Genomic DNA, 14,962 nt, shown 5'->3' on the forward strand with positions numbered 1-14,962 from the left:
TTACACAAAATTCTTTCCTGGCTTTATAAACAGTCACTATAAACATTACTGGGTGCACTGACTGGGATGCTATCTTTTGTACATGAACTTTAAAGGCACTTAGGGTTTAATCTTCTCCATCAGAAGTCTTTAGAAGTCACATGGCAGAAGGAAATCCACTCCTCTTAAGTTACATCAACCAGCTCCACACTTCCTATTTCTGATGTGATAGTTCCTGTGACCTCAGGAGCATGAGAGTGAAAAAGGCTTCGCCAGTCTTACTCACAATCTTAGCACAGCTTCTCTCTCACCCTGGAGTGATGAGTAGGTTACCCATTCCAGGAAATACTTTAAAGAGTTGAGTTTCAATGATATCTTTTGAAATGACCCTTTGTGGACTGCATAGTAAACAGACACACAAACACATATAAACAGTTTACATCTTCTAAAGCACTTTTCAATCAGGTCTACCCAGTCCTTGCACTGAGTATCCATGTCCTCCTTTGCATTTTATGGGCCAGTCTACAGACAAGGATTTGCTGAGCTGTTACCCTCCCTTCGCAGGAATTAGCATATCTTATCAGGTACAAAAGGAATTCACACTGCTGCAGAGCATAAGCCTTTTTGAGATTCTATTAACTTAAGTAAAAGAAACAGAGTCAGAAAGACTCTTCACCTACTCAGAGTACGCATTAGGTAGAGTGATAATGCAGTACAAAGAAACCATCAGGATAAACAATATTTAATGGCAAGAAAATGTAGGATTTAAGGAAAAAAGAAAACAAAAAAAGAAACAAAACAAAGCACTGAGAGACAGATGGAGACTCTAGTAATTTCTTATTTAAAGTCCCAATTAACAAAAAATAAAAATAATTTCTAAGAAATAAAAAATATTTTTAAAAATGAAAATAAAATTAACCCCCCCAAAACAAAACAAAAAAAAACAAACAAAAAAAACCAAAAAAAAAAAAAAAAACCAAAACAAACAAAAAAAACCCACCAAACAACAACAACAACAACAAAAAAAAACACACAGAAGAAACACACCAAGCAGAACCATTACCGTTCTTTCCCCAACTATATTCCAACTGGTACCTGCTTAAAGATTCCTACTAGAATCATTATCTGGTTTCTGTCTTCCTGTCATTTTCCTTCTTCTCTATTACTTGATACTGTAAGGCAAAAACTTAGAAAAGGAGGAAGAACTTACTGGTATTGAGAACTCCTCTGCCAAATACTTCAAAACTGATGCTCCTCTAGTCAAAAAGTTGCTTCTCTCTGCCAGATTGCCCTGGAGTTTTGTATCAAACTCCTTTCTGACAACTGAAGCAACAGAGTCAATTATTATAAGTTTAACTTTCTTCGAAATAATTTCTTCTTCCAAAGACATAATCCTAAAAAGAAAAAAAAAAGTCACTGATAGTATTATTTACACAATAGAACCACTTTATAACACTGAAAATTTTAAGAGGAAGATTCCTTTAATAAGCTTAAAGTCAGTCCCTCTTTTTCCCTCGTCACATACCACCTCCATTAACATCTGTGTGTATTAAAGAGATTTGGAAAGGAATCTGAAACTCAGTGGGCCCAAGGCAGGACTGCTCCACAAGAGAGTTTTGGAAGACATCTAGTTAGCAACAATATGCTGCTGAATGGCAGACAGCAAGAAAAGTGGGCATTGAAACTGTGCTTCACTGTGCCTTCAAGGGGATTTATAAATAAGAGGAAGAGTGACTTTTTACGTGGGGCAGATAGTGATAGGACAAGGGGAAGTGGCTTTAAACTAAAAGGAGACTTAGATTGGAAGTCAGGAAGAAATATTTTACTCAGTGGGGAGTGAGGCACCAGCACAGGCGCTCAGAGAAGCTGTGGATGCCCCATTCATTGAAAATGTTCAATGCCAAGTTGGATACGGCCCTGAACAACATGACTAAGTGAATGCTATCCCTGCCTATGATGGGAGGTTTGGAACTAGATGATCTTAAAGCTCTCTTCCAACTCAAGCCATTCTCTGTTTCTTTACTATGCTACTAGCTGTTGTCTGATAAAGCTGTTATTACAAGAAAAAACTATTCTGATAATAATTCTCCCACTAACATAAAACACGCAACATGATGCTAAAATATAACTTAAATAGCTTTCATTGCAACATACGTTCACAAATTAATATAAGGTAACAACATGACAACACAACACTGCACTCAGGCTGATGACTGCTAAACAGCTCCTCCCTCCCACTGCTGGAGGAATCCCCATCTTCCTGCAAGTAAACTGCTTTGGAGGAACAAACTTCTGTTTCATGGAAAATGTAACTCATACTGTGGTCTCTCCACAATCCAAGAGAATACCTGTCTGATGAACATTCCCCTTTAAAGGCTTACAAGGACCAGATCACATAGAAATTGTCTATCATAAATTAAAAAGCATCAAGTGGATTAGTCACATGCTATGAAATGGAAAGAGCTTTCTGTAGCAGCGTAACTTTGTTGGAGACCATGCTGGTATACAAATGAAAAGGTCTCAAATAAATTAATTACTCTTCATAAAACTTTGATACAAAAAAAAAATTGTTATAGACAACCCAGTCAAAATGGTCTTGTCTTCTCTTCAGCTCTGGAAAAGAATACCTCTTCAGTACACAGGAACAGGTCAGCTCTCGGTACAGGTGGATGCTACGGGTCATGCAGAGCAGCTTTTCATCTGAGTCAAAATAAGCAGGGAATCTGTTGGCTGCCATCTCAATCAGCCTATTAAAAAAAAAAAAAAAAAAAGGCATAATACTCCAAAACAAATAATACAAGATAAGGCATCAAGTATTCAGGAAGCAAACACAGCAAAGCTCTGAACCATAAGCAGATGCCAACTAAGACTGGAAATCTTTTTAAAAGGAAAAGCATACTTTATCAGAGTGAATAGTGGAAGTCAGAGCAGTTAGGTTCTCTTTCCAGTACTGCTGAGCCAGTGGTACATAAGGGAAAGACATCATGTGCCTGTATGAAAAGAAAGGGCATTTCTCCTATAGAAGAAAAGTTTACTTACTAAGCTCTTCAAGTTTTATACGAGAGATTCTACTCAATGACCAAGCATTTTCCTATTCTAATTATTTTATCTAAATATTAATTTTATTTAAATAAAACTACAACTCTAACCATCTTCATTTTCACATTTATCTTGCAATGAAATCATAGAGTGGGCTTTGTGTCACCACAGAAATTTAACAAGCTGGTGCGAAACAGAAGGACCATTAGAAGCTCCAACCAACATGGACGCAGGACTACAAAGAAAAGAGCCCAGTTCAACTCCAAGTACTTATGCAAGCAGTACATGCATGGAAAATATACCTGACCAAGTAAAAATCATTTCACAGACAATCTCTCCTTAAAAACAAGGACAATGTCATTTGGATGGAAGACTTGCACTGAAACAGCTTCTAGTTTACATTGCCAATTTATGAAAAGGGCTTATAAAATCTTAATAAAATATACTTGTTAGAACACAGGGAAAAAAAACAAACCAAAAAGAGTAAAACCACCATGTCACAAAGTGACTGAGGCTCCACCTGCCAAGGCATCTACAACTGAACACCCATTCATTCAGACACCGCAGCTACAAACAGCACGACATGATGTAACAAAAAGACTGACAGAACTGAATGTGGGGTTCCATGACTAAATACTGTCCACTACCTTATCAGCAAATTCATCACCTGTCAAAACCTTCAATTACAATTGCTAAGCACACCACTGGTTATAGCAGAGTAGACTAAGGAAGCATATCAGATAACAGGTGATAATACCAAAAGAAGCCAGAAGAAGCTGGATATTTATTATTTGTTGTCAAAATACTTTCACATTCACAAATTATGACTTGGAAAAAAATCATACAGATGTAAAACTAAACCATTTTCAATTAAAGTATATTTTATACATAAAATCAGTGAGAAAATTAAACAGTATGCATTTTAGACATGCTGACTGCCTATAAACTCCTCAAAAATTACTGGAAAGAAGTTCCACTCCTCTGACTACAAGGCAATTTCACCTAGGTCCTTAAAGAGATAATCCAAGAATTTCACTTTGAAACTTGTAGTTACAATCTACCCAGAAATTTTTTTCCAGAATGAAGATTTTAATATTTAGTAACAAAAAATACTTAATTGCTTATATTTTAAGCAGACATATCCCACCACCTATAGCTTGAGAAGAGTGGCATCTAGTGGATTATACTTGTGGGTACAACTTACTCATTATGTCTCTTTAAATATAGGTTCCTTTCATTAAAACACAAAGTTAAAGCGATTTTAGGGAAAACAAATTTAAAATCAGTTAAGAAAGAGAACTCATGAGATTTTGAGGCAACATCCTGTTCAAAGCAGTCATAACAAGTTATTTGAGTGTTTATTTCAGAAGCCTTCAAGGATGGAGGCAGCACCACCCCTCTGGGCAAAGCTTTCTCACCACAAAGACAGTTAGGAACTGTAAAGCTTCTCCATACAGCAGCTCAGAAATGAATCTCAAAGGATGCCTGCTGTCTCCCAGCACACAGCCCTGTGCCATGTCCTTCAGGCCTCCTCTTTGGCAAGGGAAGGCTACTGTTAGATTGCCCCAACGTCTCCTCTACCTTTTTTCACTATTTTCAGTTCAGGGATCTGAAATAAAACTTAAGTGGCGTGTAAGAGGAAGCACTGTACTTTGCAGAGCCATTGCTTGAAGCTTTTTTCTTTGATATACTATACTTGAAACTTTTGTGACATAAACTTGACAAAAAGCAGGGTTAGAAATCCCACCTTCTCATCCATGATAACTTGCAATGAATAATCAATGGAAATACATTTACTTTGATACTCCAGATTCACGCCACGGCTATAGCTACTAAATTGTCTGAAATATAAAAATTATTTCATTGAACCTCTTTCTGCCCATTTTTCTACACAAACAAGGATGAGACTACTGTACTTCTTGTCCTTCCCCAGACCCTTAATAACTTTTGAACTTGCTCATTTCAAACAACAGGGACAATGGAATAGAAATCTCAAAAACATCAAAGCCGCAAAGTTCAACAAAGTCGGTAACTAAGTAAAATAAATTAGAGCTACATTCAATGAAACACTGCAGGATTATTTCAACAGATAATCAGATAGTTAACATAGGAGGAGTGGCAACCAACGTGTAACTCTCAAGCAATCCAGCATAGGGTGTCTCCTGTCCATTCAGCACTCGAACACACCGAAGTGCACAGCCGAGCCATTTGGGGTGCATGGGCCAAGCAGGAGGTATCAGAAGAACCAGAGATGTTATAGAAGTAAGGTAATACAGTACTGCATAGCTGCTAAGGATATAGGAGATGCAAGGTTACTGCAGAAGGGAATCAGAAATGCACGAGGTCACAAGGCCCCGTTTAACAGAAACAGGATGGAAATCTGAAGGAAAACTGCCAATGTCAGTCCCAATGCTCACTGGAAAACCTCCATTGCCTCTGCAGTCAAAACGCTGGGCCTTTACATCCTCTAATTAAATTCCTATTAACTCCACAAACCAAATTGCAAAGCAAGATTTCAGGTACAGGACTGGTAAGACCATTTAAAAATTGAAGATCGTGCCACCCACCATGTCATACCAGAACTGGAATCTGCAACCTCATACAAATTAGGAAGGTGAGCAAACCATTCTATTAAATTAATTTCATTGTCTGTGGAATAACTGCATGTACCAGAGGAATGTTTAATACTTACCACCAGTATTAAAACTACACAATTATTGCTCAGAAAATAAATGGAGGTTCCAAGATAAAAGGTGCTAAGAAGTTGTGTGTATTTCAGAATTTCACATCTTACCTTTCAGCACTGAATGCAGACTCCGTGTCGATGTATATAACAGCCCCATCTAGTCCTCCCATGCTTACAGGCAGCGTAGCCAGAATGCTCAACATAATACAAAATTGAGTTTTGCCACAACCTGGTGGGCTAGTTATCTGGAAGGAAAAAAGATTAGCAACATAACATTCATTTTACCATAATTCTACTTTCCTCTAAGTCCCATCAGCCAGTGCTCCCCCAGGCCTGTTCTTTCAGTTACCAAAGGAGACAACAGCCATGAAAACACAGAACACAGCCCACAAAGACCAACTTGCAGTTACCCTTGGATGTGTGCCTTGCAGAAAAATTCATCCCCCGAAGAATAAAAGAACTTTTCAGATAGAGCATTATACTTAAACTTTATTTCTTTGACATCATTATTACCTTTCAAATTTGACGTCCCCTCACCTCACGTCTCCCCCTCACCTCACAAGGTCTTCTCTAGAGACACCTAGTCTTACATCTGTCCCTGGACTACCTTCTAAAACAGAGCAGAATTAAAAGATTCATAGTTGACATTCACATGTCATCAATGGCTTTTAGAGCTGAAAACTAAGTCCAGAGCTGATGAGCTCACAGACACACACTTCTCCTTAAAATCATCATTACCTTGGTTAAACCAGGTCTTTCCTAGAAATCACAAGGATAATTGTTTATATCCTATAAAGACTGAATGTTCAGCCATATATATACATAAGACAGATTTTATCTGCCTCAGAGACTATACTCTGCACTAATGTAGTGTGGTTTTTCCTTGGTGTTAATTCCCTATTACCATATTTCAACACCAACACCATTCAATGATCCAGACCAGTTCCCAGTTCTGAGCTTCCACCTGTGCTCACTGAAAGCCCCTGTGGTGAAGCAGCATGCAAAGAGAGCATGCTTGGCTTGAATGAAAAGGTTCCAGTATGCCTTTGAAGAGAAAAAACACCAGGATCCAAAGAACTTCTTGTTTGATAAGATCACCAGTTTCTGAGAGCAATATTTTTCTGCTAGAGGCGGCAGTCTGCTGTTCTTTATCCACTGCAGATCTTCCAGAGATTGTGTCTGAATGTTGGGCTCTGTGGTCAGATAATTGCAAGTTCATTACTACTACAGTGGGTCTTTAAATACAATATCACATTGTCACAGATTCTGTGAAGGGAGATGATGAAATCATAAATACTAGGAGGGCCAAAAAACAGCAAAAACACAGTCAAAGTGACTTTAGGCAGTGAAAACAGAGTGATGGGTTCATTCTTATGCTAGTAGCAACAAACTAACAATGCAAGGTGTAAAAGCAAGCCTCTCCAGGGAAGCTGAACTGTAAAACAAAGCATGCTCTCGCAAACCCCCTAGTACTACCAGAACAAAGACCTAAATACAGAGCTATTGTTTTAAACTTAAAAACAGACTTTACAATAGATGGACACTCAAAATCAAACTGATTTTTGAAACTACACACACAATAGTTTGGTTACAAGCAGAAACACTTTCACGGCAAGGTATTATAGTATTGCAATGGTTTTAAGTAGTAGCAGCATGACTTGAAGCACAGAAAATTGACAGGGAAACACTAATGGATCACACTAGCTACAGTTAACAGTTGGTTAAAGTCCCTTTAATCACCTTTGTCTTTAAACCAGGCCTGAAAGTCAAGCTATATCAATCTATCTACTTGAAGCTTTAATGCAAGACAAGCCTTAAATGATTTTTGATTAAAAGCACACACTGCATTTAGTGAATTACAGATTGGGAAATCAGTCATATTTATGCAATCTGTTCCCCAGCCAGCATATTTAAATTACAAACTATCATATCAGCAATATCTGCCGCAATTCAATAAGAACCCAAAGCATATATAAAAAGTGCAGAGGCAATACACATTCCTTAGACTGTGATAGCCAATGAATCTCACCAGTTGTCTCTTGTTAAAAAGCAGACTTGAAATAAATGAGGGGAGGACATCAATCCAGTTTGTTAAATTAAAATGTCTGGACAACTGTTAGGATACTTCATAAAAATGTTTGTAGTTTCAGCCTTGTCTGGGAGGTGCACTAGAACCAACATTCACTTCAGTGGCTGACACAGAAGCTAATTCAGCAGAGGTGCTATAAAAGTGTCCAAGGATATGAGCATCATATCAGAAAAAATTAGGGAACCTTGCAGTACAAGGAAGCAAGCCAATGGTGCAAGAAAGTATTTCTATTCCCAAAACCAACACTACTTCATGTTTAATCTGCATTCCTTTAAAAGGCCTTAAAACAGGAATTTAAATAATCCACAGTGAACAATTTTACAAAACTACAACATTTTATTGTAGTTACCACTGGTTCAGCAAGTGTTTAGAACAACAGAACCCTACTTGAAATTCCTCTAATAAATTTAAACTGAATGTCTGCAAAAAATTTGTTTGGTTTGTTTTACTCTGAATTTGCTCTGACGGAAAAAAAAAAAATCACCCAGGTAGAAATATGAAGACTGCAACAGTTTTTAAAAGTATATTTTATTAGGCAGAGCTAAATTATTTTTCAATAAGTTATATACTATTTTCTCTGGCACATCTGTAGGGTTTGGATGAAATCACAAGGAGCTATTTCTTCATCTACCAGAAGATTAAACTCTTCAATATTCATAAAAAGGAACTATTTTAATTTTTCCTCATAAAACTTGGCCAAAAGCTCTGACCACAGAATTTCAGCTATGATTTAGCATCCAATTTAAAACCTAATAGTGGTTTGGAAAAAAATTGGTCTGAGACAGTGTAATACAAATCAAATCCCTCTGGCACTCAAAAAGCAAGATGTGGCTGTAGAAGATACCACCACCAAGTCTTAATCCTTCTGATCAGGTACTTAAATTCCAAGTTTCCAGCCACCCTCACTGCTGGGTGAAGCGACAGAAAGACAATGATTCAGCCCTACCAGTCAGGGAGTAAATGATGCTTTTGAAGAGAACTTCTCTCAGACTTAAAATACCTATTTAATTCAAAAATGCCAAAACACAATCTACTTGTCAGCTATGCTCCAGTGAATTGTAAAAAAGGCAAATTAAAATTTGCTAAATCCTAAAATTATTCAAATCCAAAAAACAAAAAAAACCTCAAAACCCTTAAAGTGTTCACAAGCTGCAGTAGAGCATAAAAGCAGCAGAAGCACAGCATCAATCCACCAGCAGCAGCAAATTGACAGGCTTCTACGAAAATTTCATCTAGCCATCCTGATGAAAGCTTAGAGTGCTGCCAGCATTTCAAACTACTACGGATCTCAAGACTGAGAGGAAAAATGCTTTTTAAAATCCCTAGAACCAGGCTTCAAAAGAAAAGAAAATCATTTTCTGTATAGTTAATGGTTATCTGCCTTTTCATTTGCTGAAAAACTCCTAATAGGTGTGCCCTAATTGCTTTCCACAGTTAGTACCTAAAAAGCAAATAAAAAGCAATACACTATTTTATTTTTTCTTGGAAACATCTAATCTTTTGAGCTAATAATAACATTTCTGGATGTTAGCTACCTAGCTACCTCTACATTATTTCTGACTAAATATGTATCAGTCATCAGCCAAGCCCGAGGTGCAGGTGGAAGGATGCAATGCTTGAAGTTCTGGACTCATCCACTACATCTTGTACGGATGTCAACATCTCCCTCCCTTGGTGAGATCTCCCATGGCAGAGAACTGCGCCACACAGGTCTGCTCATTTTTAGCCAAAATATCTTAGAATGCAAAAATATCCACATTCAAAGGCTTTTTTTCAGAAGAAAACTTAAAAGTGCAATATTACCTTTCCTGGTGCTGTGCTTTTCATTTACATTCAGATACGAGGTTGGCCTATCTTTGAATACATTCATTTCGCCCCAACTAACTTCAAATACAATGATACATAGGGACTAGGACTATTCCTAAAATACAGTTTATCAACAGTTACTCGTGTTGTCTTATATTTAGAGGCTAAATATTCTAAGAAAACACTGGGGGAAAATATTAAAATTGAGTATTGTGATAATTAACCAGGCTAAGAAGTGTACAAAATATATAGCTCTGGAAAATTAAGCATTTATATTAACTTCCTGTAGAGAATTACTTTATATCATCTCAGAAAAATTGTATTTGACATCCATACTTTGAGATCAACTGCTTGCAGAGCTTACTTTTAAATAAAATTTAAATCAAAACAAAACCAACATAAAGCTTAAAGGTCAGCTAAACTCCCCTAAAAACTCCCAGCATGTTAACCACTGCTTTTCCCCAGATCTTCCTCTGGTGCAATGCCAAGAACATGGCAAACAGCAAGCCTGAATTCTATTACTGCTCTCAAGACAGTCTACCTGGTCCTCAGGCAAGAACACATGAGACAGACTGCACTGATTGCAGAACGACAGCTCCATTTAGGATTAAGAACAAAGACAAATATTTATGACACTGTTATCAGCAGCCTTGTAAATTAACCATGTGGCTCTTAGGACCCAAAAGGATTGCATCCACTTGCTTTCTTCCACAGAAAAAAATTCATACTCAATATTCCAAATATTTAGGCACCACTACTGAGCCAGTCACAAACTCAAGGATAAATCATCCTATCACAGAAAAGACACATCTCTATCCTACTTCTTCCTCCTGCCTCTGCAGCAGTGGCTCTATATTTCAACTAAAGAAGCACAACTCAGAAGTTTAGGCAATGTAAGCACGTGAACAGCCATCCTCTGGCTCCAGTGAGGAATGGTTAGTGGACCACACAGGACTCCTGGAAAGCTAGACTGGAGCTGCAAGTAAGCATCATTTCTTTCCAAACATGGACTGTGCTATTTCATCAGCTGACCACAAGCCATAATCCATAAGAAAAGACAAATTACAGCCATTGCTTTGCTGATCAAAAAAAAAAATATTTTTAGGAAGCAAAAGCTCATCTCCTGCTGAAGGCACTATGCTCAACAGGCACAGTTACAATCTCAGGACCACACATATTGCTACTACACATACTTCCTACTATATAGGAACAGCTCTTCTTCAAAGAAACAGAATTTAGCAAGTTGTTTCTCTCAGAATTTAAAGACTTGCAGTATTCACCCTAAGTTCTTCTGATCTAAATTTCTCACAGTAAATTGGCAACAAAGCTAGGCCTAGATATGGAGAAAACATTAATTCTGACAGATCAATTTAAGTTCATAGATGCATTCTTAAACATTTTTATGGTAACCTGCATGGTGTATATTTCATTGTCTACAAAAGAAATACTCAGAATCTTTAAAAACTAATAGCCCCTCATTACATAAGAGATCCTAGAGCAGAAACTGTTTAGCCTCAGCTCAGTGTTGCTTGAACTCCAGTGTGTTTTAGACCACTGTTAGATTTCATAAGTCATTTGTATCAGAGATCAAAATCAATCTGGCTTGATTATAGGGTGTGAAAAAATGTATTTTCTTCATAGTGAGTTTTTCACAACTTCTCTGACAGTTTGCCACAGTAGACAAAGAAAAGTACTTGGCAAGGACTGTTCTCATCCAAAAATTCTTGTATATTTTGTGTTTGAAGCACCTGACACAAGACAGTCCAACCTATCTGTGACTCTTGATTTCTAGGTAGAATGCTCAACTAAATTAAAATATAATAAACAAGTTACCTCTGTGAGGGATCCACAAGGTACTCCACCATGCAGGACTCTATCCAAACTGTGAAGCGTGGTGGATAAGAAGGCTGAAGAAGGATTGACAGACTTCCTTAGTTTCAATTCATAAGCCTAGAAAATGAGGGGAAAATAGCAAAAGAAAACAAGCAAATCAGAAAATGCTTTTTTTAATGGAAATAGGAAAATTGTATTTCAACAGCTTGGTATGACTTGACACTTGACAATGAGAGAAGTATTGTTATATTCAGCTATAGTCTGTCCTTAGCTCATAACCCTTCTTTGTATTAATATTCCATTTATAGCTCACAGAGCAAATTTAAGTCTTTTTCCTTTCCCTCACCACAACATTAAATAATAAGCCCTTAATCATGATGTGACAAAAGTTGTCTCTGCTCCTATTCAACAAGATTTGTTTTCAACCTGTAAAACTCCCTGATCAATGTTCATTACCAATTTGCTAGCTTTAAATACGTTCAGTAAAAGTCTTACTAATTCTTCTATTACTAACTTTATTGCAGGATATTAGTGAATTTAAAGTTTCACAGAATTACTCATGTAATTACAATGCCAATTACACATAATAAGCTTTGACGTGAATAATTTTTGTAAGAAATAAAAAGGCAGTTCCATTGACTGAGGTCAGAACTGTCTGTATCCTCTCTCTTCTAAAAGACATCTTTTCATATGAATTCAAAAAAGAAAAGAAAATGCTGTCACTGCATTGCAGCTAACATGTTTCCTTCTTGTACCCTTCCCAGTTAGGCTACTGTAGCCTAAGGCACACTACAACTAATTTACATGGGTGGAAAAAGTCCTCAAGAAATTATTTTCAGAATCACTTCAATTCTTGGCACCACTTTTATATCTAAACCAAATTTATACCGGAATTCTTATTATCTGCTTGTAGTAAACAATTTTTTTATTTTCTTAGCTGCAGGATACAAACTAGAAGCAATTTTTACATGCTGGATTGACAGAGAGTGTGACTTATTTCCCTACTGCACTCAGAACTGATGCTGCAAGCCTCTCATGAGGCTATAATAACTAATAAATGTAACTTCATCAACCTAAAGTGCATCAGAGACCTACATTTAAAAATACAAATATTATGTCATTGTGCAATAAAACTGAGACACCACAAGCCTCCCAGCTTAAAAGATGAGCGACAATGTTCATCTTTTTCCCAGATACTGTATCAAAAACAGTATCAATACAAGCATGCTTACCGTCTGCATTTTGGGAGCACAAGCTCGGCTGACTTTACAAAGAAGCTTCTGCACCTCGTAGTAGCTCTGTCCCGTCACTTTCATTAGCTCCAAGAAGGAAAGACATAAGAAGTCCTGAAATATTACAGAGCAATTCAGAGAGCTCAACCTAGAAACGGAGGCTGGAGACTAAACTGATGCAATCTGTGCAAAATTAGTACATATTCCACAGGTTCAGAAACTCTCCCTTCAGATACTTTTACACATTGATGAAGTCCCCTCTGTTGTCTCTTCCTGAGGCTGAACAGGCCCAGCTCCCTCAAGTCTTTCCTTGTAAGAGAGATGTTTCAATCCCCTCTTCATCTTCCTAGCCCTTCACCGGACCTGCTCCAGTAGCTCCCTGTCTCTCCTGTCCTGAGGAGCCCAGAACTGCACACAGCACTCCAGGTCAGGCCTCACCAGGGTGAGGAGAGGGGCAGAATCCTCTCCCTCTTCCTAACACAGCTCAGGATCCCACTGGCCTTCTTGGCCACAAGCACACACTGCTGGCTCAGGGACAGTTTGCTGTCCACCAGCACCCCCAGATCCTTCTCCACAGAGCTGCTTCTGTGATCCCTACCTCCACAGGGATAATAAGTACATAAAAGTTTCAATGTTTTAGTTAGTCATCTATCATTTTAAAGCTCTATTTTTACAAGGCAACAGAGAGAGTCTGAAATGCTCCCTACTCTACAGAAAGTAAAGTTCCCTGTTTAATTAACTGCCAAAAAGTGAACTCGACATGCATTAGAACAACACAGTCATACACACACAAAAATAAATAAACAACAAACACCAAACCAACCCACAAAACAAATACACACCCAAAAAAACCCACCAATCCACCAACAAAGCACCAAAACCACCAAACTAAACCAATCCACAAAATACCCACCCCCCCCAAACAAAATAACTCTTTCACCTGGCAGGTAGTGATCTGATAGCGACTCAGCCTTTCACACATTTCCTGAGACAACTGTGCCCTTCTTAGTTTCTTAGCAGCCATGCCTCCCAATCTACAGGGCGGACAAAAAAATGTTTGAAAGATGATTTAAATGACTGTGTGGACAATTCCACTAACTCCCTGCTAAAGAGCAGGGAGGTGTGCACATATACATGATGTAATGTGATACAGATTTCCCATGTAAGTCTGTGTCACATTAAGTGATATTACAGTCTGAATGCAGTTTGTTAAATTACATCTCATATTTGACCGTGTATGAGAACAGATCAGTAGGAATCAAAGTGTCAGCAATTTCTACAGGATAGATGTTTCTGGGACGTAAGAAACCTAGAAATGACACAGCCATGAACTGAACAAGAACTCCTCATGCTATACTGCACTGGCAAGAAATAATTATCACTGGATACCTAAACGGGAATTGCAGAGCGATCACAGTAAGCACTCAAGCCTACAATACACACTGTTAGAACACAGCGCTCAGTTTTGGTGACCCATTGGCACTGAATTCTCTTTCACAATGCACCCCAGGGCGCTGTCCAGCCCAGGACAACCCAAAGCACACACGCGCGTATGCACGACCACGTCGCTGTTGCGCACATGTTATTTAGGCAACGTTCCTAGTTTTAATTCATACAGACATTCAGGCAAAACAAAGCCTTTTATAACGTAGTAAGTGCAAAGATCGCAAGCGTGTGCCGTAACACAAAACTGCTATAACTTTGCAGATGCGCAGGCCTCCACATCTTCACAAGATTGAAACTTTATTGCCCCCTCTACAGAAGTCTCCTTAAACAGGAAGGAACCCCAAGTTGAAGGCTCCCTCGCCCGCATCAACCTGGGACACGTGGATACGCCTGCAGCCGGAGACCCAGCCCGGCCGCCTCTGACCCCGGCAGCGAAAACCGCGGGCACGGAACACCCGCTCCCGCCGCAAAGCAGCCTCACCCCGCGGCTGGGGGTGTCCCGCGGCACAGCAGCCCCACGCCGGGGCCCGGGGGTGCCGTGCCGTGCCGTGCCGTGCCGTGCCGTGCCGTGCCGTGCCGTGCCGTGCCGTGCCGAGCCGTGCCGTGCCGTGCCGTGCCGTGCCGGCCCCTCCGCGGGCGCGGAACCGCGCACCCAGAGCTCTGCAAAGGCTCACCGCGCCGGGCGCCAGGGGCCGGGCCGCGCGCCAAGCCCTGCGCTCGCGATTGGCTGCCTTGCCGCCAATCATCGTGCAGCGCTGACGGCCGGCGGCGCGCGGAGCATGCCGGGAGCGGTAGTTCCCTGGAGCGCGCGCCTGTGATGGCGGCGGCGTTGTCCCGGGTAGAGACCGCCTG

The 14,962-nt window shown here is 39.3% G+C and overlaps 1 protein-coding gene across 20 annotated transcripts in view; it reads right to left on the minus strand.

Annotated features, from left to right (window-relative positions):
* The window catches only part of RAD51B (RAD51 paralog B), a 399,430-nt gene extending 384,750 nt beyond the window's left edge, over window positions 1–14,680 (minus strand). For all 20 annotated transcript variants that reach the window (XR_009207998.1, XR_009207999.1, XR_009208001.1 and 17 more), the window contains exons 1-7: window positions 14,592–14,680; window positions 13,605–13,698; window positions 12,665–12,778; window positions 11,433–11,549; window positions 5,813–5,949; window positions 2,607–2,726; window positions 1,190–1,373 (exon numbers count right to left, since the gene is read on the minus strand). Coding sequence is in view for 16 of the 20 variants with exons in the window: in XM_040068175.2 (XP_039924109.1) it covers window positions 1,190–1,373; window positions 2,607–2,726; window positions 5,813–5,949; window positions 11,433–11,549; window positions 12,665–12,778; window positions 13,605–13,688 (756 nt within the window). In the remaining 4 variants the exon portion in view is untranslated. The remainder of the gene's footprint in view (window positions 1–1,189; window positions 1,374–2,606; window positions 2,727–5,812; window positions 5,950–11,432; window positions 11,550–12,664; window positions 12,779–13,604; window positions 13,699–14,591) is intronic.
* Between the last annotated feature and the right edge of the window lie 282 nt (window positions 14,681–14,962).

This window comes from Hirundo rustica, chromosome 6 (assembly GCF_015227805.2).
Source record: "Hirundo rustica isolate bHirRus1 chromosome 6, bHirRus1.pri.v3, whole genome shotgun sequence".
Taxonomy (NCBI): Eukaryota; Metazoa; Chordata; class Aves; order Passeriformes; family Hirundinidae; genus Hirundo; species Hirundo rustica.